Source organism: Neoarius graeffei, chromosome 1, assembly GCF_027579695.1.
Source record: "Neoarius graeffei isolate fNeoGra1 chromosome 1, fNeoGra1.pri, whole genome shotgun sequence".
NCBI lineage: Eukaryota > Metazoa > Chordata > Actinopteri > Siluriformes > Ariidae > Neoarius > Neoarius graeffei.
Window position 1 is genome coordinate 70,784,331 of NC_083569.1, and position 24,329 is coordinate 70,808,659.

General features: G+C 42.2%; 1 protein-coding gene across 5 annotated transcripts in view; it reads left to right on the forward strand.

The window, feature by feature from the left end:
* Positions 1 to 15,134: 15,134 nt before the first annotated feature.
* The window catches only part of plcb3 (phospholipase C, beta 3 (phosphatidylinositol-specific)), a 187,471-nt gene continuing 178,276 nt past the window's right edge, over positions 15,135 to 24,329 (forward strand). For 2 of the 5 annotated variants that reach the window (XM_060918314.1, XM_060918453.1), the window contains exon 1: positions 15,137 to 15,752. In XM_060918314.1, the coding sequence (XP_060774297.1) occupies positions 15,654 to 15,752 (99 nt within the window). In that variant the 5' untranslated portion in view covers positions 15,137 to 15,653. Of the gene's footprint in view, positions 15,753 to 24,329 lie in introns of all 5 variants that reach the window. The other 3 variants (XM_060918498.1, XM_060918364.1, XM_060918416.1) reach the window with 3 other exon arrangements.

The window sequence follows — 24,329 nt, forward strand, 5'->3', positions numbered from 1 at the left end:
TATATGTTACAGTATATTTAACAATTATTCCATGAAATCGAGTCATATATGAGCTGATAGCTGATGAGGCGCATAGCACCGAGTTGGCTATAAGCCATGTACGATGAGATTGAGTGGAATAACTGTTTCATTATATCCATATTTCTGGGAGTTTTGTTTTCGAGTAGAGTTTTTATTTCGTCCTCGGTTGGTTCAGCAACGCTCCGCCATTTTGTTTTTCTCTACTCACGGTATATGAGCTGACAGCCTAGTAGTAGAGTAGCCAACCAGAGTGCGCGATTGCTCATATCCAGTGAATGTGGATAGAATAAACAGTGATGGACAGTGACAATATACAGATTAGTTTTTTAAAATATTTAAACGCATATTTACAGAGGGTAAGTGGACACGATTACAGAGCATGTAAGGTTGTATGTACAGTTAGTAGGAGTTAACCCATATGTACAGATGTTTATATGTACAATAAAGTGGCAGTGTGTGCAGCAGGAGTATGTTGTATGGTCTTAAAAGTGACATTTGTATTTAATTTTTTTTAAACATCTATAATATTCACGATTTTAAATATACCATAGATTCACAATATTAGCACACAGTATATTTGTCTGGATTTCTTCATTTCAGTTTATTTCTCCTGATTATTTGCTGAAACATTTTTCTCTTTAAAAGGCATTGTGCAAGGCATTCATAGTTTCAGCATGAGATGGTGGGGTTGAAGAGTGATATTTAATAGAGATAGCGGTTAGGAGGAAGGATTTTTGAAAATGCAATTGCACTTCCTCTCACAGGCAGCAGAGGGCTCTAAAATGACAAACAGCTCCTTTAAAACAGGATAGAGTTTTAACGCTAACCCTTTTTTAGAGAGAGAGCATACAAAGCTAAACTCAGAGGAAACCATTCTTCATGTATAATAATTTGTGTCAAACACTGTTATATTGAAAACATGATGTTTGCTCATTAAGTGTTATTATAACTGGAATTCTCCACAATGTTCCACCACTAATACACAGTAATGGCGAGCTGCGGCTTTGAAAAGGATTTTACAGGAAGACATCGCCCAATATTTGGTCCGCTACTATAATACAGTTGATCTTATAATGAGTATACAATTTAGAGAAGAGGAGAGAGATGGAGAGAGGAGAGAGGAAGTGTTTATTATTGTTTTGATGAGTATAAGATTAGATTGATTAGTTTGATTTGACTGGAGCTGGAGAGACTAAAGGAGGCTTAAGAGAGCAAATCAGAAACCAGTAGTCAGCATAACCACCGAATGACTGGAAGTGTGTGTGTGTGTGAGAGAGAGAAAGTAATTTATATCTATTTATCTGCTGTTATCTTTGATTACAGTTGCTGCTGAGGAGTGAAACCAGCTCATATGATTTTGTTCCAACATTACTATGGGTTCCATACAAGGCCAGAAGTCTACATACAGGACTCATGAAGATTTATTCATACTTTTATTATGTAGGAACGAGTGCTCACTTCTTCTCCTGTCTTATTCTGAGATCGCTGTTTGCACAAAGAGAACTTGGCACATATCATTTCCCACAGAGTGCATTCTTCTGGCAGTATCAGCTGGAAAAGATGTATTTCTTATCTAAGCATGTTCTAGAGGAGGCATGTGTTAACCTTCACCCTCCCAAATTGGCAGCTATCATATGATAGCGGAGTTTCAAAATGGGTGGGAATCCACAAAAGTTAACACTAAGGGAATAATATCTCATCTCATCTCATTATCTCTAGCTGCTTTATCCTGTTCTACAGGGTCGCAGGCAAGCTGGAGCCTATCCCAGCTGACTACGGGCGAAAGGCGGGGTACACCCTGGACAAGTCGCCAGGTCATCACAGGGCTGACACATAGACACAGACAACCATTCACACTCACATTCACACCTACGCTCAATTTAGAGTCACCAGTTAACCTAACCTGCATGTCTCTGGACTGTGGGGGAAACCAGAGCACCCAGAGGAAACCCACGGGGACATGGGGAGAACATGCAAACTCCACACAGAAAGGCCCCCCATCAGCCACTGGGCTCGAACCCAGAACCTTCTTGCTGTGACACAACAGTGCTAACCACTACACCACCGTGCCACCTTAATTTCAGTATATCCATAAAGAAAACAGGCAATATCAGAAAACGTCATAGACAATCTCTCCATCTCTCCTTACAGCTATCACTTTCAAGTGAGTAACGAAGAAACACCAAGAACCAACAATCTCAAATCGAACATCCAAACATATGCAACATGGCCTTCAGTTCAAATTGCCAATAGTTACAATAAAAATCCTTCACAGAATCAACATTACAACCTACAAACTGAACTATATGGGATTCCACACTGCCAAGACTTAATAGATGTTGTTTTCACGTTTTCTGGTGTCGTCATTACATCCAGAATTTTTTTTTTTTTGAAAAGACGGTTTTTTTCACCTTTATTGGATAGGACAGTGTAGAGACAAGAAATGAGCAGGAGAGAGAGAGACAGGGAGGGATCGGGAAATGACCTCGGGTCAGAATCGAACCCGAGTCCCCAGATTTATGGTATGACACCTTATCCACCTGAGCCACGACACCCCCACAGCCAGAAATTTTGAGATCCTCAACCTTCACATGTCCATTTTGCCCACCAAGTAATAGCCTAGTAGTAGAGTAGCCAATCAGAGAGCGCGATTGCTCATATCCAGTGAATGTGGATAGAATAAGGTCTGATGTTGCAGGGATGGGTGCACACTTTTGTAGCAGCTCAAAATGTCCCAGTTCTTCAATGTCCTGCATACTCAACTCATCAGACATGTCATTTCTGTGGAACTCTCTGGATTGGTGTCTACAACAGTGTTTTCTTGCTCCCATCAATATCTGAAAGCACAGGACTGGGACAGAATTTCTCAGGCCATAATAAACAACATGATCAGTGTGTACTGTGTGTGTGTGTAGAAGATGGGTTTTACTGCTACAGGCAACTGGTGATCAAATCAGAGAAGAATAAAAACCAAATTAATCCATTTCCTTGCCAGATTTCCATTTATAATCAATGAAATATTGGAAATTATTGAGTTTTCAGTTTAGTATAGGGTGGCACGGTGGTGTAATGGTTAGCGCTGTCGCCTCACAGCAAGAAGGTCCGGGTTCGAGCCCCGTGGCCGGCGAGGGCCTTTCTGTGTGGAGTTTGCATGTTCTCCCCGTGTCCGCGTGGGTTTCCTCCGGGTGCTCCGGTTTCCCCCACAGTCCAAAGACATGCAGGTTAGGTTAACTGGTGACTCTAAATTGAGCGTAGGTGTGAATGGTTGTCTGTGTCTATTGGCCCTTTTCCACTACCCTTTTTCAGCTCACTTCAGCCCGACACGGCTCGCGTTTCGACTACCAAAAAATTCCACCCAAAATATGCTTCATACTAAATCACATGCTGAAATATGAGCAAGGTGATGTACATAACTTATGTTTTCCTCTTTCAGCTGCATCCTTTTTTCAGCATTAAAACATGCTATTATACTGTAATTAATGTAAATAAATAGGCTCATGCAGTTGGTAGCATAGCAAAGCACGCCGTCCTAATTACTGTTCCACCCTCTCATTTAGGTTTCAGGCTTAAAATTAGGAGTCGGCCTTGTGGAGTCGGTGCTTCCCCAGTCCCCCAGTCCTTATGCTGTGGGTCTTGATGCACTAGGTGGCGACAGTGTATTCTCTGATTTTGGACAAGCCCTGTAGATAAAGCTTTGAGAATCTGAAGGCTTCAACAATGAGTCTTTTGAAGCTTTTTAGAGCTGGCGGCCAGCAAATTTCTGCTTTCTGCAGAGTAATGTGATCAACCTCACACTGCTGCTGGGACTGAGTCAGGACTTTGTTATGAGGAAAGGAAAACATGGAGGAAATGGAGAGAAAAAAGGATTGTGGGAGGATGTAAGATGAAAAACAAAGTTCAGATTTTGAATAGTGCTGGTTCTTATTATTAACTTATTATTTCAGATAACGCAGGAGATGATAAACACATTGTGTGAGTCTTTCCACGTCTGCCTTAAGGTTCCTCTGTGCTCTAATACAATGCGTCTCTGTAAGTCTTTGGCATAAAGACAGAAGTGGTCTGATTAGAGTAATGGGGAGTGCACACACACACACACACACACACACACACACACACACACACACACACACACACACAACTGTTTAATTATCTGTGCTCACCTCTCCTTTCACTCTTCATTATTCTGACTGCTTGTCTTTTTATCTACACTATGTCTCTCTATCTACATTCTCAATATCCAAAGTTGCGATTCTTTAAAACAAGGACAACATGACACAGTAGGGACACAAGCGTATTGTATAATTCTCGGAAATATGATCCAGGGCAGCTAGTTCCCTCACTGGTCAGCACCTGTGTGAATAAACGTGGACTTTTAGCTGGGACGTGAACACCTGTTATGGAAATATGGAGAAAAGGGGCCGACGTTTACAGGTGCTGACGAGCACAAACACAATCTCAGACGTCATGATGAAAGATCTGAAAAATCACCTCCTTTTCAGGTCTATGAGCTAACAGAACGCTTGAAAAACATTTCAAGGATTTCAGGTGGATCATATTTTTCATATGATGTTACAATAAATCAAGGATTACGATTCATTTTTTTTGTTAATGTAAATTTTGGGGCGGCACGGTGGTGTAGTGGTTAGCGCTGTCGCCTCACAGCAAGAAGGTCCGGGTTCGAGCCCAGTGGCTGGCGAGGGCCTTTCTGTGCGGAGTTTGCATGTTCTCCCTGTGTCCGTGTGGGTTTCCTCCGGGTGCTCCGGTTTCCCCCACAGTCCAAAGACATGCAGGTTAGGTTAACTGGTGACTCTAAATTGACTGTAGGTGTGAATGGTTGTCTGTGTCTATTGGCCCTTTTCCACTACCCTTTTTCAGCTCACTTCAGCTCGCTTCAGCTCACTTCAGCCCGACACGGCTCGCGTTTCGACTACCAAAAACCAGCACGACTCAGCTCGCTTCAGCCCTGCTTAGCCCCTAAAACTCGCACCGTTTTGGAGTGGGGCTGAAGCGAGCCAAAGCGAGCCGAGTGAGGTTGGGGGTGTGAGCAGACACTCCCCTGTGCACTGATTGGTGAGGAGGAGTGTCCTCACATGCCCACACACGCCCCACGAGCGCGCTGGGATCTGTAAACACCGCAAACCCGGAAGGAGAAGAATTACGAATTACGAGAATTTCTGAAGCCTTATGCACCTCGCCTCATCTATACGCTCTTGCCAGTATCTGTTGGCGTTGTCGGTGACAACAAGCCACAGCACCAAGACCAGCGACACTAACGACTCCATGTCCTCCATGTTTATTGTTTACTATTCGGGTCGTGAGACTACCGCTTAAAAGCTCACTGATGTCACTGTTTGCGCTGCTTAACGACATCACCTGACGTCCACCCACTTTCGCTAACTCCACCCAATGTGTCCACCCACTTCCAGCCAGCACGGTTCAGCGCGGTTGTAGTCGAAATGCAACTCCAACAGCCCCACTCAGCCCGACTCAGCACGGCACGGCTCAGCCCGACTCAGCCGCGTTTGTAGTGGAAAAGCGGCATATGTGTCAGCCCTGTGATGACCTGGCGACTTGTCCAGGGTGTACCCCGCCTTTCGCCCGTAGTCAGCTGGGATAGGCTCCAGCTTGCCTGCGACCCTGTAGAACAGGATAAAGCGGCTACAGATAATGAAGTACACAACATTTAAAACTGCTCTCCAGGTTCTTTTCCACAGCATTTTCAAATTATTCAGGTTGGCCGGTCTTCTTAGTAAGCAATGTAAGACTCATTCAAATATTAAGAATTATGTAAAACCTAAAGATCATTGAGATGTATTTGTGTGAGGCTGCAAGCTTTTATGCCACCATCGATTTCATTTAAACCTTCATCATGAATGAGACATCCATCCATCATAGCGTCAAACACATGTACATCATGCTCCTTCACACCAAGCGGAAATTTAGAACGGCCAACCAACCTACTGGAATGTTTTGGGAGGTGGGAAGAAGCAGGAGTCACCAAACGAAACCCACACACACAGAAACCTGAGCTCAGGAATGAACCCTGGATCTGTAAAGTAGTGTTTACAGGTCTAACCAGTGTGCTGACTACGATGTCATCTGATCAGCACAGTTTCAGAAGACGCATTTCTGAGTTCTATATCAATTAGCTGAGTTTTATCCAAAGTTTATTACCATTGATACGGGATACAACTGAGTAACTGAGGGTTCAGTGTCTAGCTCAAAGACTTAACAATGACAGTTTGACAATGCTGGGATTTGAACTCAAATTATTCCAACACATTGCCCCCAAAAATGACTAAGCCACCACTTCCACTTACGTAACAGATTGAATGGGTGGGAGGGTTGATATTCTTAATATATGTTATATTTAACAGTTATTCCACGAAATCGAGTCGTACATGAGCTGATAGCCAACGAGGCACATAGCACTGAGTTGGCTATAAGCCATGTACGACGAGATTGAGTGGAATAACTGTTTTATTCTATCCACATTCACTGGATTTTGAGAAACAGAGCACTTTTATTTTTTGCAAATTTGGTAAATAAAATCTTTATACAAAACATCTGACAAAATCATTTCCGTTTAGAATGTAAACAAACCAGTGAAATGACAATACCAATTTGTGAAAAATGCGATAATAATTCTTGAAAAATAAAAAAAAGATATGTTCTTACCAGGGCGGCACGGTGGTGTAGTGGTTAGCGCTGTCGCCTCACAGCAAGAAGGTCCTGGGTTCGAGCCCCGGGGCCGGCGAGGGCCTTTCTGTGTGGAGTTTGCATGTTCTCCCCGTGTCCGCGTGGGTTTCCTCCGGGTGCTCCGGTTTCCCCCACAGTCCAAAGACATGCAGGTTAGGTTAACTGGTGACTCTAAATTGACTGTAGGTGTGAGTGTGAATGGTTGTCTGTGTCTATGTGTCAGCCCTGTGATGACCTGGCGACTTGTCCAGGGTGTACCCCGCCTTTCGCCCGTAGTCAGCTGGGATAGGCTCCAGCTTGCCTGCGACCCTGTAGAAGGATAAAGCGGCTAGAGATAATGAGATGAGATGTTCTTACCATCAAATACTTTTATTCCGTATTTTGTTTGCGGGTTGTTTTTTTTGGGGGGGTGGGTTTGTTTTTGACTAGTTTTTATTTAGTCTTCGGTTGGTTCAGCAACACGCTCCGCCATTTTGTTTTTCTCTACTCATGATATATGAGCTGATAGCCTAGTAGTAAAGTAGCCAATCAGAGCACGTGATTGCTCATATCCAGTGAATGTGGCTAGAATAAATCCTAATATACTTTCACTGGCCACTTTAAGAGTGCAATTATCCACTCAGTCAATCATGGGGCAGTGGCACAATGCATAAAATCATACAGACACACATCCAGAGCTTCAGTTAATATTCACATCAAACATTAGAATGGGGGGAAATGTGATCTCAGTGACTTTAACCATGGTATGATTGTTGGTGCCAGATGGGTTGGTTTGAGTATTTGAGAAACTGCTGATCAGAGATTTTCATACAGTAGTTAGAGTTTACACAAATACATCCAGTAAGCAGTAGGTCCACAGGCAGGAATGCTTTGTTGACGAGAGAGGTCAGAAAAGAACGGCCATACTGGTTCGAGCTGACGGGAAGGCCACACTAATTCAAATAATTGCTTTGTAAAACTATGATGGGCAGAAAAGCATCTCAGAACACGCAACATACCAAACCCAGAGGCAGCCAAGAACAGGATTCTGAGGCTACAGTGGGTGCAGGTTCACTTTTTCCAATCTTCAACTGGCCAGTTTATTTTCAAGATGATGGTGTGCATGTACTCACGGAATTTTGCATGGACTCACCAAAATTTTTACAGTGACAATAAAGGTATTCTCGTATCACTCGTTAATTTCACACTGTAGCCAAATGAATAACTAAATCCACCCCGATTTCAAAGAAAGCTGTGCATAGACACTGACAGCCAAGTTGACCACTAACACAAAGAATATTTGCCATGTGGAGTGTATCATGTGTGTTTTAACAATTTAGCTGCCATAGCCACTCAATCAGGGCAGCACAGTGGTGTAGTGGTTAGCACTGTTGCCTCATAGCAAGAAGGTCCTGGGTTTGAGCCCAGCGGCTGACGAGGGCCTTTCTGTGCGGAGTTTGCATGTTCTCCCCGTGTCTGCCTGGTTTTCTTCTGGGTGCTCCGGTTTCCCCCACAGTCCAAAGACATGCAGGTTAGGCTAATTGGTGGCTCTAAATTGACTGTGAATGGTTGTTTGTCTCTATGTGTCAGCCCTGCGATGATCTGCCGACTTGTCCAGGGTGTACCCCGCCTTTCACCCATAGTCAGTTGGGATAGGCTCCAGCTTGCCCGCGACCCTGCACAGGATAAGCAGTTATGGATAATGGATGGATAGCCACTCAATCAGCTGGCATGGATGTGTATTTCATAAATGCTGTAGCTACTGTATTATACATGCATCTTGGCTACTTGACCAGGTGTTGCTTTGTTATTTTGTAATTGTTTTGAGGCTTGTGTGTGTTTCAGCTGGATATTTTGGCTTGGTTTGAAATCAGTTTCTTTCTCTCTCGCTCTCTTTTTATCATATTCTTTGATGTATTTTATTCTAGAAACAACTGTTGTTGATGGACACAACCCAGATCTAGCATATTACCTCAGGACACAACTTTTAAACCATGCTGCCATGACGGCAGTGACATTTTGCATGGCAACAAAAACATACAGAGAATCCGTTCAAATACCAGGGATTATGTCAGTACTCCTCTGATTGGATCTTTTTCATATATAGGCTCATACCCAGAGCTCTGATCAGTATCACACTGGAAAAAGTGTGATATGTGTTGGGATCCCTAGTGTTGGTAACTGTTACTGGTTTAGGTTTGAGAATTTGGATTTATGACTAGATAATTGATGTCCGAGTTTGTCACACCTTAGGTTTTGGTGGAGACCTTGGAACACTAGATGTGAGCACAAGTGGGTCCACCTGCTGGATATTTCTGGCTGACTCTCCTTCAACAGTGCCATTGTGCCAGCCAGGAGCCACCCTTCACTCATGCTTCACCCCATTAAAGCTTGGGTAGGTGATTTTGGAGAGACCCGCAAGAGTAAGCTAGATTTTGAAAGTATCCAACCCCAAAACCCCACCCAATCTGGATCAGACTCCAGCTCAACATGAAAAGTAATCTACTTTTGTAATCAAGTCATCGATTTGGTAAAATAACTAGCACACGCTTATTTCTGTGCTTAGATGTTTGCTTGATAACAGAAACTGTTGTGAATAGTACTAAATAAGCAGTAAACCACTTATCAGAACATTTAGCTGTGAGAACGCAGACACCCAAATACCAAAACAAACACCAAACTGATACGACTGCCTGAGCACTTCGCAAAGATATTTTCAGCAACTTTCAAAACAAACAACATGAACCAGTAGCTTTAGCCAGGAATGTTCCTCAAATACCCTTTTTAAACCAACAGGGAATGAGTTCCGTTCTGGTTCATGCACCAAATTTTGAGCCGTTCAGAACATTTCAACCAAAAATAAATTGGTTTGGAACCTGAAAAGTTGGCTCCTAGCTGGAACCAAAATATAGCTGGTTTGTCCAGTGTGAAGCGTGCCATTAGTTTGGAGAGGAAGCAGAGAGCAACAATGGAGAACGCAATGGAAAAGGATACATCTTTATTTAAAAAATGGAATGAAATCAAATATCTGCAACAACAGAAAAAAAGCTCGCAGGTAAACAATACACACCACCACCTACTGTTTACTTCCATTGTGCAACGCCCTCTGCTCTTGATGCATCATTGATTACAATGGTTCCACTCAAAAACTGGTGAAAATGTGGGCTGGTTCATGAGCTGTCACCAAGATTCAAAGAATCCTGAATGGAACCAGTTCAAGAACCCAGTGGTCGAAAAGGGGTAATAGAGTATGCCTTAGTATGCCTCTGCTTACCGGAAAGAGGCTAATGTTAGTCCAACAGCAAAGTCACAGTAACATGAGCTCTGCACAATGGAGTGTTACTGTAACCGTTAGCATCTTAGCTTTGTGGTTTATTATTATTTTTTTTAATATCATCTCATCTCATTATCTGTAGCCGCTTTATCCTGTTCTACAGGGTCGCAGGCAAGCTGGAGCCTATCCCAGCTGACTACGGGCGAAAGGCGGGGTACACCCTGGACAAGTCGCTAGGTCATCACAGGGCTGACACATAGACACAGACAACCATTCACATTCACACCTACGGTCAATTTAGAGTCACCAGTTAACCTAACCTGCATGTCTTTGGACTGTGGGGGAAACCGGAGCACCCGGAGGAAACCCACGCGGACACGGGGAGAACATGCAAACTCCACACAGAAAGGCCCTCGTTGGCCACGGGGCTCGAACCGGGACCTTCTTGCTGTGAGGCGACAGCGCTAACCACTACACCACCATGCTGCCCGGTAATTATCTGTCAAACAGAAATGTGGCTAAATTGACATTGGTTTTGAATCCTTTCAGGTGTTTATGAGTGAGCGCATATGCAGGGGAGGGGGCTGCCCACAGCAGCACCAGCAATGATTGACACTCTGTCAGACCACGCCTCCTGGCTTTGATTGGTTGTTTTGATTTGGATGCAGTGGATTCTTGCAAATCGGGGGCAGCCATGGCCTGAAGATTAGAGAAGCAACTTTGAGCCCAAAAGGTCACCGGTTCAATTCCTGGGACCGACAGGAAAAATGTGAGGGGTACTGAATGAATGAACAGCACTTTCCCCTCCCTCTGTATCATGTCTGAAGTGCTCTTGAGCAACGCACCTAACCCCCAACTGCTCCCCAGGTGCTGTAGCATAGCTGCCCACTGCTCTAGGTGTGTGTGCATGCACCCATTAACCCATCTGACTGCATCAGATGGGTTAAATGTAGAGGAGGAATTTCACTGTGTTTGAGTGTACACGTGACTAATAAAGGCTTCTTCTTCTTCTTCAAATGACATTAGAAACACTAGGTGGAGCCAGAGGAGCCTGATTTTTTCAGATTATCTGTCTCATACTATCAGGACATAGTGTGAGTTTTAGCAAATATGACAATTTATTTTTATACAGGTTACCTACTGCAGCTTTAATCATGAAACGTCTCGAGGTGGTGGAGTAGTGGTGGAGACGTCCCCCTACTGCCCCCTACAGCCAGTCCTAGAATCCTCGCTTTCCCCATGCCTTGTCCTTACTTTGGAGCCAGAAACAGGATGAATCGATTCGAAAATACATCCTAGGATGAGCTGAAACACATCATCAGTGGTGTTACTAGAGCCATACAGACTGACCGAGTGACTAAGTCCGTGGCAAGCCCCACAGGCACCGTTAATGCATGTTCAGTGTTACGTATGGATTTGCCATACCACAGATTTGAAGATACACCCATTTCGGATGCACTAGACCACATCATCAGTGATGTTTCCTGAGGTCACTGGGAGTTGAAACGAGTTACTGAATAAAATCCATTTCATTAGAAATAGTCTGATTGTTAGTGTAAAATCTTCAGCATGTATTCAGTGATCTCCTTTTGATTTGCCATGACTTTCTTCCTCTTTAGTGTTCTGCTCTGACAGCTTCAGCCATCAAAGTTTCTAGGGAAGAATTACAGTAGTGGTTTCCTGTTGCCTTCTACTGGATTATTATAGAGGTTTTATCCTCTCAACCATTCACACCTACGGACAATTTAGAGTCACCAGTTAACCTAACCTGCATGTCTTTGGACTGTGGGGGAAACCGGAGCACCCGGAGGAAACCCACGCAAACACGGGGAGAACATGCAAACTCCGCACAGAAAGGCCCTCGTCAGCCACTGGGCTCGAACCCAGAACATTCTTGCTAACCACTATACCACCATGCCACCCTTATCATGACTTTAAAGCAGGTATGCAGAACCTTTATTTTTAAATAAATTTCTGAGTGGATAGTATCTCCATCCTTGACTCTTGTATGATGCATAAATGAGAATAAAAAATATATATTTTTGAGAGTTAAAATTGACCGAAAAGTTGGCATTCGAGCTGCCCCGCTGAGGCAGCCAGCCCTGAGTGCATGACATCACAGTGGTAACCGGTTTTAAGGCCGAGGCCTTTGACAGCTATAGACCAATACGGGCGGCACGGTGGTGTAGTGGTTAGTGCTGTCGCCTCACAGCAAGAAGGTCCGAGTTCGAGCCCCGTGGCCGGTGAGGGCCTTTCTGTGCAGAGTTTGCATGTTCTCCCCGTGTCCGCGTGGGTTTCCTCCGGGTGCTCCGGTTTCCCCCACAGTCCAAAGACATGCAGGTTAGGTTAACTGGTGACTCTAAATTGAGCGTAGGTGTGAATGTGAGTGTGAATGGTTGTCTGTGTCTATGTGTCAGCCCTGTGATGGCCTGGCGACTTGTCCAGGGTGTACCCCACCTTTCGCCCGTAGTCAGCTGGGATAGGCTCCAGCTTGCCTGCGACCCTGTAGAACAGGATAAAGCGGCTACAGATAATGAGATGAGAAGTAAGAAATACTGTTACCGACTTGCTCAACTAAGACTGATTTGACTTCACTGATTGTGGGTTGACTCTCATTAAAACAGGATAGGTGTTATAACTTACGCAAAATGCATGCATGTACATTCACTGATAAAACGTAAAAGGCTAATTAAATAATCAGATGAACCGAGACAATCACATTCTGAAGCAAATTAAATAATCTCATACCGGTAACTTAAAACATACAATACAAGTTACATGTCTTAATCTAAATGCAGGTAAACAATGTGTTGTTTTTTTATCCAAATAAGAGCTGGAACTTATCCGTCTGTGTTCTCGCTTCTTGAAGGCCGATCTTGTGGCCGATTGTTTTGAAACAATCTGACTTTCAGTTGTTCGTTCAGTTCTCCGTGCATTCACTTCTTCCACGTAAGGGCGAGATGGCAGCAATATCCAGTTTAGAAATCAGGCGGCTGCTACACTCATTCTCCGTTCTCTCCATACTGTGTATTCCGCCATTACTGCTTGGCTCAGGAAATTACTAAAACCCGGGACGGAACGGGATGTCACCGGTTTTAGCAACAACCGCGGGGAAGTTACTGCACGAACGATATGTCCTGTCCCGTTCTATCCTGGGTTTTACCAACAACCCTCGGCTCACGCTCCAGGAGGACTGGTGCAACTGAACTCACTTAAAAACTAGAAAAGCACTCGGACAGCGCAGACCTCCGCCAAGAATCCTTTAAAAAATTCCGGGATCCAGACGGTGATCCGGATCACCGCCAAAATTTAATGGATTGTTACTTGTGCCCAGTCACACCTCTGGAAAAAATTTCAGAGCAACCCATTCATAACTTTTTCCGTAATGTTGCTAACAGACAAACCAACAAACAAACAAGCCAACGCTACCGAAAACATAACCTCCTTGGCGGAGGTAAAAATAAAATAAATACTTTCCTTTTCTTGTTTTATTTTTATTTAATTGTTGGTACTGCACCCTCTTTCAATACGGGCTTACAGCCAACACTCCTCAACAGATCAGCGGTCTCGTACAAGTCTTCAGTAAAATGTGCAGAGCAGAGGAGAGACCACTTCATAGCCGCCCAGTGTGCCCGTCAACTTCTCACAAAATGCGTCCAAATCTTTGCAGTTTGAACATTCTTGGGCCATGAATGCAATGTAAATCCACCTTCTGTCGTATTGTTACACCGGTCAGCAACACAGCTACGTGGCATGGCGATAAATTAGCTCAAAATGGAGGATCGGAGTTGCAGTCAGCTCTGTGTTTTAGTATAGCGGAAATGGCGATGAGACTGATAGACTTCCTGCTGTGACGTTACAGACGTCAAGGTCATTCACTCAGACTGCTACGTACTGTATATGAATCACTTTAATCGTAAAAATGACTATATTAGATTTATTGTTAGCGTTTAAAACTATTCCTGTGCCATTCTTGAGGTCTCAAGGCATTTAAAAACAAAAAGTGAGGCCATGGGTCAAGTCAAGTTTATTAGTATAGCGCTTTTAACAATAAACATTGTCGCAAAGCAGCTTTACAGAATTTGAACGACTTAAAACATGAGCTAATTTTATCCCTAATCTATCCCCAATGAGCAAGCCTGTGGCGATGGTGGCAAGGAAAAACTCCCTCAGACGACATGAGGAACAAACCTCGAGAGGAACCCATCCTCATTTGGGCAACAACAGACAGCATGACTATAACATTAACGGTTTTAACATGAAGTCAGTTTCGTTGATGTTATAAACTCTTCATTGATGGAAACTTGAGTGCAAAACTGTTCATGACAACTGCAGTCCTAAAGTTAGCAAGTCAACTGTAGTCTCATTCTCATCTCATTATCTCTAGCCGCTTTATCCTGTTCTACAGGGTCGCAGGCAAGCTGGAGCCTATCCCAGCTGACTACGGGCGAAAGGCGGGGTACACCCTGGACAAGTCGCCAGGTCATCACAGGGCTGACACATAGACACAGACAACCATTCACACCTACGGTCAATTTAGAGTCACCAGTTAACCTAACCTGCATGTCTTTGGACTGTGGGGGAAACCGGAGCACCCGGAGGAAACCCATGCGGACACGGGGAGAACATGCAAACTCCACACAGAAAGGCCCTCACCGGCCACGGGGCTCGAACCCAGGACCTTCTTGCTGTGAGGCGACAGCGCTAACCACTACACCACCGTGCCACCCCTCAACTGTAGTCCTCAGCCATACTGTATCTGTGTATCTCCGTTGATTATTCGACAATGAAGGCACTGATAGGTGCTTGAGACTTGTTTATCAGCTGCCATGTCGATGTTCAAGAATAAAAAACAACGGCCTTAGAAATAATGTCAGAGTTGACTTGTCTGTCTGGGTTTTGGTGAACCGATGCCAACGCAGTGCTTTTGTTCAAATGAACACAGAGCTGAAGGAACAAAACAAGGATTTGAAGTATTTCAGGAATTCTCTCAAGTCCCTTTCCCTAGTGGGAATTAAAAGTCTGATTTGGGCAATTGGTACAGACAAGGACGACAGACAGACAGACTGATATGTGTGTGTGTGGCCGGGTTGAGTGTTTAAATCATGTTGTTTTACCCGTCATGGAGGCAGAACCCGCCTCTGAGAGAAGAGGAAAGGAGCAGTGACTGTAACTGTAAACGATAGAAGAAGAAAAGAAGGGAAAGAGAAAGAAAAGCAGCACTCCCTCGTCTGTTCGCTTTTCTCACTCACTTCCTCACCTCCCCCGTCTCTCTCTCTCCTTCACTCACTCACACTCTCTCTCTCTCTCTCGTTCACTACAAGAAAAGAAAAGCACCATGAAGGAAAAGGAAGGACACTTCACCGGGCGCGTCGGAGTCGAGTGAAAGTTTGTCGAAGGACAGAGGAAGCAGGAGGACGTGGACGGGAAGGGTATTGGTTCGAATCAACTGCAATACACGAATGAAGCGAGCAAATGGAGTTGTAAACTGTATCAGATTGTAATACAGTGTTGCGAGTCGCCTGGTCGTTAATGTGTGACTCAGAGCTGGGCGACTTTCATACACACACACACACACACTCCTCTTCCTCCTCTCAAGTTCGTGTGGTCATCACAGGAATCGGAAAGGCTCCCTTTCAGAAGCGTGTGACAGCAGGGTGGCTCTGGTGTTACTGCAGCCATGGCTGGGGCCAAACCAGGAGTGCATGCGCTCCAGCTCAAACCGGTCTCCGTGCATGAGACCCTCAAAGGGGGAAGCAAGTTTATCAAATGGGACGAGGTAAGCACAGAGCATGTGTTTCATAGTGGGGTGTTCTAGTCTGTCTCAGGAGTCCTGTCTGGGTGCTGGACTAAAGTGGAGGAAGGCTGGAGTGACACTTGAGTGCTAATGAGCTAAATAAGCACTTCTTCTCTGTTGTGTTGCCGAGACAGCAGGCATTCCTGTTCAACAAGTTTCCCTAACATGCAAGGTTCACCTCCCAGCACTGCACTATAGTGCACTGTACAAGGCTCTTGTGCGCGCGACTCTTGTTTGTTTGTTTACTTGGGCATTTTGCGGAAGTTACAAATCTTCAAAGGAAACCGCCTTAGTGTTTTCATCTTTTGTTTCAAAGTAACTTTAAATAAGGGTTGTTTTACAGTCAGGGTCCGCAAGCTAAAAATCACATTTAACACTTATTATCTTCAATATCAAAAGGCTTGACTAAATACACTTGGTTGTTTATTGTAGCCCTGTGATCGCTCTATTTACCATGCAAAAAAAAAAAAAATGTGGTGATGACGTTATTTTTGGTGAATGTATGGCAATATAGGTCATATTTAGCAAAATTACTCGTGTCATTTAGAAAAAGTGCTTTTTTGACCAAAAGGGATGCACTTAAATCATTCTTTATACCATAAAACAAATATTTGGTTCCATATCATTGGAAACGTAGTTAAATTTTAATGTTGAATGCCAGTAAGTTTTCAGACTGTTTTGATCAAATTAGTATGTAATTGTGTCAAAAAAATGTCCAATCACTTCATTTGTTTCTCCCATCTTATAGCAGATTACACAAAACTACCAAAAACTACACGTCAAAAAATGACCTGAAATCTGTTCTTTAACTTGTCCTTCACTTAAAAACTGGTACAAGAACCAGTTTGAATCAGTTTGAATTTTGGACCCCTGTGACACAAACTTTGTACCCTGATTGGTTTCAGGGGAAAGTAGCTCGTCTTATTAACACTTTAAAAAGCCCTTAGACGTCTCCAGATGGCGTCATGCTTGAACGTGCCTACTCATTGGATGGTTATTTGCATATGGGTTGTTTTACGCAAGCTAAAAATCACATTTAACACTTATTATCTTCAATATCAAAAGGCTTGACTAAATAAACTCAGTTGTTTATTGTAGCCCTGTGATAGCTCTATTTACCATGCAAAAAAAATGTGGTGATAACGTTATTTTTGGTGAATGTATGGCAATATATGTCATATTTAGCAAAATTACTCGTGTCATTTAGAAAAAGTGCTTTTGTGACCAAAAGGGATGCACTTAAATCATTCTTTATACCATAAAACAAATATTTGGTTCCATATCATTGGAAACATAGTTAAGTTTTAATGTTGAATGCCAGTAAGTTTTCAGACTACTTTGATTAAATTAGTATGTAATTGTGTCAAAAAAAAGTCCTCTCTGAGAATCACTTCATTTGTTTCTCCCATCTTATAGCAGATTACACAAAACTATCAAAAAATGACCTGAAATCTGTTCTTTAACTTGTCCTTCACTTAAAAACTGGTACAAGAACCAGTTTGAATCAATTTGAATTTTGGACCCCTGTGACACAAACTTTGTATCCTGATTGGTTTCAGGGGAAAGTAGCTCGTCTTATTAACACTTTAAAAAGCCCTTAGACATCTCCGGATGGCGTCATGCTTGAACGTGCCTACTCATTGGATGGTTATTTGCATATGGGTTGTTTTACAGTCAGGGTCCGCAAGCTAAAAATCACATTTAACACTTATTATCTTCAATATCAAAAGGCTTGACTAAATACACTTGGTTGTTTATTGTATCCCTGTGATCGCTCTATTTACCATGCAAAAACAAAAATGTGGTGATAACGTTATTTTTGGTGAATGTATGGCAATGTGTCATATTTAGCAAAATTACTCGTGTCATTTAGAAAAAGTGCTTTTTTGACCAAAAGGGATGCACTTAAATCATTCTTTATTCTTTAAAATGTGGTCAAGATATTGGGACATAAATATTAGAGACAACTAACACAAAGCTTACAGCCTTATATTTAAAAGCACTATGGAAGTAGTGGATTCTGAATTGTCAAAAAAAAAAAAAAGTCCTCTCCGAGAATCACTTCATTTGTTTCTCCCATCTTATAGCAGGTTACACAAAACTACCATACACACGTCAAAAAATTACCTGAAATCTGTTCTTTAACTTGTCCTTCACTTAAAAACTGGTACAAGAACCAGTTTGAATCAATTTGAATTTTGGACCCCTGTGACACAAACTTTGTACCCTGATTGGTTTCAGGGGAAAGTAGCTCGTCTTATTAACACTTTAAAAAGCCCTTAGACGTCTCCGGATGGCGTCATGCTTGAACGTGCCTACTCATTGGATGGTTGTTTGCATACGGGTTGTTTTACAGTCAGGGTCCGCAAGCTAAAAATCACATTTAACACTTATTATCTTCAATATCAAAAGGCTTGACTAAATAAACTTGGTTGTTTATTGTAGCCCTGTGATAGCTCTATTTACCATGCAAAAAAAATTTGGTGATAACGTTATTTTTGGTGAATATATGGCAGTATATGTCATATTTAGCAAAATTACTCGTGTCATTTAGAAAAAGTGCTTTTTTGACCACAGGTAGCTCCAAAAGGGATGCACTTACATCATTCTTTATACCATAAAACAAATATTTGGTTCCATATCATTGGAAACATAGTTAAGTTTTAATATTGAATGCCAGTAAGTTTTCAGACTACTTTGATCAAATTAGAATTAGTAACTTACAGCTCCTTTATAAAATCACGCACATTGTACTTGAGACTACTAGTTTGTTTTTAAAGCAAAGGGTCGTCACAGCAAATACTGGATTCATTTCATTTATTACTGTTTGAAGGTTTCTTTGCATGTGCCTAAGAATTTTGTACATTATTTTATATTTAACAATTATTCGCCAAAGGTGAAGTGAATATCGGTGATATGGATGGATGGGGGCGGCACGGTGGTGTAGTGGTTAGCGCTGTCGCCTCACAGCAAGAAGGTCCGGGTTCGAGCCCCGGGGCCGGCGAGGGCCTTTCTGTGCGGAGTTTGCATGTTCTCCCCGTGTCCGCGTGGGTTTCCTCCGGGTGCTCCGGTTTCCCCCCACAGTCCAAAGACATGCAGGTTAGGTTAACTGGTGACTCTAAACTGACCGTAGGTGTGAATGTGAGTGTGAATGGTTGTCTGTGTCTATGTGTCAGCCCTGTGATGACCTGGTGACTTGTCCAGGGTGTACCCCGCCTTTCGCCCGTAGTCAGCTGGGATAGGCTCCAGCTTGCCTGCGACCCTGTAGAAGGATAAAGCGGCTAGAGATAATGAGATGAGATGAGATGGATGGATGGATGTTTAACAGTTATTCCCCAAAATCGAGTCGTACATGAGCTGATTGCTGACGGGGTGCGTAGGACCAAGTTGGCTATAAGCCATGTATGACAAGATTGAGTGGAATAACTGTTTTATTCTATCCACGTTCACTGGATTTTGAGAAACAGAGCATTTTTGTTTTTGCAGATTCGATAAATAAAAACATGGTTTCCGCTTAGAATGTAAACAAACCGGTGAAATGACAGGAGCAATTTGTGAAAAATGCTATAATAATAATTCTTGAAAAATAAAAAAGATGCGTTCTTGCCATCAAATACTTTTATTCCATGTTTTGTTGCTTTTTTTTTGTAAATGTTTTTTTTTGGTTTTGTTTTTGAGTAGAGTTTTTATTTTGTCTTCGGTTGGTTGAGCAACACACTCTGCCATTTTGTTTTTCTCTACTCACAGTATATGAGCTGATAGCCTAGTAGTAGAGTAGACAGAGCATGCGATTGCTCATATCCAGTGAATATGGAGATAAATACGTGTGTGTGTGTATATATAATATATGTGATGGATGGATATGGATAGAGTCCACCTGAGTTTCAAGGGTTTGCGTACAATTCGTTGACTTTGGTCAGGACTTCTTGTTGGTTTTTCTAGTTTTATCTTCTGCCAAAGATATGTGATATATTAAAACTTTTCCAGTAATAAAATAAAAAAAAAAAGTGTAGTAAAATTAAGGAAAAGAGTACGCTCAGACACCATTATCAAGCGAGCGTTCGTAAGTTAAGTCAACGTCCAAACATGCAGGGATAAATTAGCATAATGCTAAACAAAAAGTTTGGCCCGTAGAGAGTCCGATTGCACGTTGACACTTGGGCTACATCCACACGACAACGGCAACGAGATTTTATTTTAAAAAATATCGCGTCCACATGGGCAACGGATCAGTAAAATATCAAGTACATATGGCAACGCAACGCTTGCTGAAAACGATGCAATACACATGCCACACCTCTATGTGCGCTGTAAGACGGTCCCATCGGAGACACCAGAACAATAGAAGAAGTAGGACGTATTTGCATAAACCCCTTCTTCTACCCGGCGTGAAGCACTCACAGGAACAAACACACAACAACAAGAAGAAGATGGCTGCGACTACGCGAGGAAATCGTGCCTTCTGTGTGTACAAATTAGTTTTATTAGTGTGCATAGTTTTATATAACTTAATTTTCTTATTGTGTGTGAACATTTTGAAAAGCATTTTTATATAATTTATATAACTTTTTGTATTGTGTGTGAACATTTTGAAAAGCAGTCTTATCCAATAAAAAAAAGAAATTCAAGAAACGGTTCAGTTACTTGTTTATTTAAAAGAAAAGCTGTATACAAAAGTGAATGCAATGCAGTGGTTCATACAAAACAGCGAGAGTGCTGCTTGTTCTAGTCATGTGGTTGTGACGTCATCGTAAACAAATCCGTTCTACTCATCCAGACGACTTCGCAACGGCGCCGTTGCCAGATTTTTCCACTCTGGAACCCGTTCTCAAAAAATATCGTTTCGGGGCACCCAAAACGCCGGTGTCGTGTGGACGCCAGGCCGAAACGATAAACAATTTTATCAGATTCATCTGAATCCGTTGCCGTGTGAACAGGGCCTTGGTCTTCTTTCTCCGAATTTACTCTGACACTTTCGTAAGACAGCAAAGTTCTTGTTAATGTCTTTAGGTGCAATATCATTTTTATTACACTTTGTTCTTTTAAATCTTTACTTATAAAAAAATTAATCTCATGATAAAAATGTACATACACAAAACAACATAGTGGTGCAGCAAGTAGATCTGCCACCTCCCAGGTTCGATCCTGACCTCAGGTTACTCTCTGGATGAAGTTTCACATGTTCTTATGTTAGGAATTCTCCAGTTTCCTCCTCCTTCCACCTCCCAAAAACATGCCCAAAGATGGATTGACTGAACTGAAATGCCCCCCTGTGTGTAAACATGTGTACATGGTGCCCTGAGATGAATTGATATCCCATCCAGGGTGTATTTCCACCTCACACCTAGTGTTCCTGGGATATGGTCCAGATCCATCACCATCCTGGTGAGGATAAAGCGGTTACTGAAGCTGAATTAGCAACTACATTGGCTGAAGGAATAGATTTGACGGTTTTACCTTTAAGCAAGTTTGAAACACTCACTTTACTATTTTCATTATTGTGCTAATGATATTTCTGTCTAATTGTAGTACCAATTGATCATCCCTGCTTATTGTTCACCTCACTGTCGAGTCTATATGATCTTTTCAAAAATATTATCAGTATCATTAGACCTTTTCCAACTAATTTGTGCTCTTCTTACACCAATGATCCATGTGTTCGATATAGAGAGGTTATAGGTTTATTACTCAGAAGTTTTCCAGGTGAAAATCCCCCTCCCTGTTGAGCTCTTTCTTTCTTTCTTTCTTTCTTTCTTTCTTTCTTTCTTTCTTTCTTTCTTTCTTTCTTTCTTTCTTTCTTTCTTTCTTTCTTTCTTTCTTTCTTTCTTTCTTTCTTTCTTTCTTTCTTTCTTTCTTTCTTTCTTTCTTTCTTTCTTTCTTTCTTTCTTTCTTTCTTTCTTTCTTTCTTTCTTTCTTTCTTTCTTTCTTTCTTTCTTTCTTTCTTTCTTTCTTTCTTTCTTTCTTTCTTTCTTTCTTTCTTTCTTTCTTTCTTTCTTTCTTTCTTTCTTTCTTTCTTTCTTTCTTTTCTTTCTTTCTTTCTTTTCTTTTCTTTTCTTTTCTCTGAAAGTGTTGTAACTGCTGCCAGTCTCAGATGTTGCAGTTGACATGACGGAAGCCTGTATTAGGACAGGATTGTGTAAGAAGTTTTTGAACTGCAGAGTTTGTACATCTCACCAGGCCAGTGTCTCATTAATAATTAACTGTACAGGCCATGATTGTACACGAGTGGCTGGCCTTAATATATTTGCATGGTCTATGACAATATTCAGTTTCTTAGCACACATACTTGAATATGTGTGTGTTAGACAGATAGTGTTTTTACTGGACAGTGCAGTATGATATGATGTATGATAAAAGACCCATGATTCCATAATTCATCGTAATTTCATTGGTATCGAACTGCTTATGCTAATTTTGGCTATCCTTCTGGCCAGGGTACCAAGGGTACTAAACTGATGTCACCAACCACAACGTTGATAGAACTCTCGGGTTAAGTCTCTAGACAGGTCAGGATTTGGATTAGTCACCATACCTCATCACTTGGTAAACATTATTATTAGACCGAGAGTGTGAGCTCAATTATAAGTAAACCTGACTGGGTGCAATGTTTACCCATCCAAATATCAATTACGTGTGTATTAGCAATTGATTTTATTACAGATAGATAAAGCTTATCTCATTTGATTACTGCCCAATGAATAACTGAATTCTAAAACACACAGACATAAAGAGACTCGGTACTATGTCATGAAACTGTCGAGTTACACATCGATCCTGAGGCACCAGTGATGCTGACCTCTTCTGCTCCTCGGACCTGCCTGATCCATCCTGATGCCCTACGTCTGGTTGGAGTCTCATCACGTCGCTCCTGTGGAGGATGGCCCCATATGGGCAGTCAAAAGTCGCACTTGGAAGATACTCTAGTCTGGACACTTACAGTAATGCATCTATGGATGAGGACTACAATTACCATGATAACTTTAGGACTGCAGTTGTCATGAACAATTTTGCACTCAAGTCAATGAACAGTTGATAACTTCAACAAAACAGGCTTCATGTTGAAACTATAATGAATTTCCTGGTTACACAGTTGTACTTTGTGACTATATAGGACATAGAAGTGAGTTATTTAGAATCATGTTATCTGTTATCACCCTAATAATAATAATAATAATAATAATACATTTTATTTGTAGCGCCTTTCAAGGTACCCAAGGACACTTTACAGTACAGAATGTTAAAATACTAGAATGTTAAAACAATAGCAAGATGGGTAATAAAACAATAAAAAAAAATACAGGTCAGTAATGTATGTAAAAGGAAAAGAAACAAATAAAAATCAATAAGTACATGGTAAAAGGCATTGTATCATAATACAAAATAAAATCAGAGAAAGAAGCAAATAAAATAAATGGGATAAAATAATAAAAATCAATAAGATATCATTGTGCAGGAAAAGCAAGGCTGAAGAGGTGAGTTTTGAGCATGGATTTGAATGACAAAAGGGAAGTGCATTGTCTCAGTGAAAGTGGGAGGTTGTTCCAGAGTTTAGGGCCCTGTCACCCATGGAGCGGAGGTTCGTGGAGGGGATGGACAAAAGAAGCGTGTCAGAGGAGCGTAAAGTGCGAGTGGGTAGGTATGGGTTAAGGAGACTAGTGAGGTATGTGGGTGCTAGGTTGTGTTGGGCCTTGTAGACAAGCAGGAGAATTTTGAATTGGATGGGTTCCAATTGAATTGGATGGGTTCCAATTGAATTGGATGGGTTCCAAATGAGGATGGGTTCCCTTTTGAGTCTGGTTCCTCTCAAGGTTTCTTCCTCATGTCGTCTCGGGGAGTTTTTCCTTGCCACCGTCGCAATAGACTTGCTCATCAGGGATAAATTAGGGACAACTTGACTTGATTTACTACACAATGGATTGTGTAAAGCATGTGCATGGATGGACTAAAGACATTTTGCTTTGGGGCTGGTCTATAGAATGGCATCACACAGACTTATAAAAGTGCTTTTTCACCACACAGTGCACCAAATGGTTACTAATCTGAATGCATCCAAATCTAGCAATACGTGGGTCAAGGGATTGTTTCCGTTCCTAATTACGTAACATTAGCAGTGAAAGTAGGTGGAGTTCTCTGGAGGTTATAAAGGCCGAATCCCATTTCACCCCTTGGACCAACCCCTTGGCCCTTCCCCTCCATTTTGCGCGTTCACGTGAAGGGGTAGGGGTATCCCAATCCCAGTTAACGCGGAGGGGTAGGGGAAGGGGGAGGGCTTCTGTACCCCTCCAAACGGAGATTTTCCTGGAGCAGACTCCGAACGAAGGGGTTTGAGTGATTTCCCACAATGCCATGCGGATTTCAGCGAGATTTCATGCGGATTTCATAAAGATGGCGGTTCCCGCGGCGAAAGATTGTCATAAATGTATTTTCTCCATTATTTACGTGTTTTAAGTTGTTATCCAGAGGAAACACGCCGCTTGATTCGCTTTCGAGCTGAGAATGAGCAGCGATTTCTGAAATCCAAGCTGCTGCTAAAAAGCTTTGGGAGTGAGTATTGTTTTC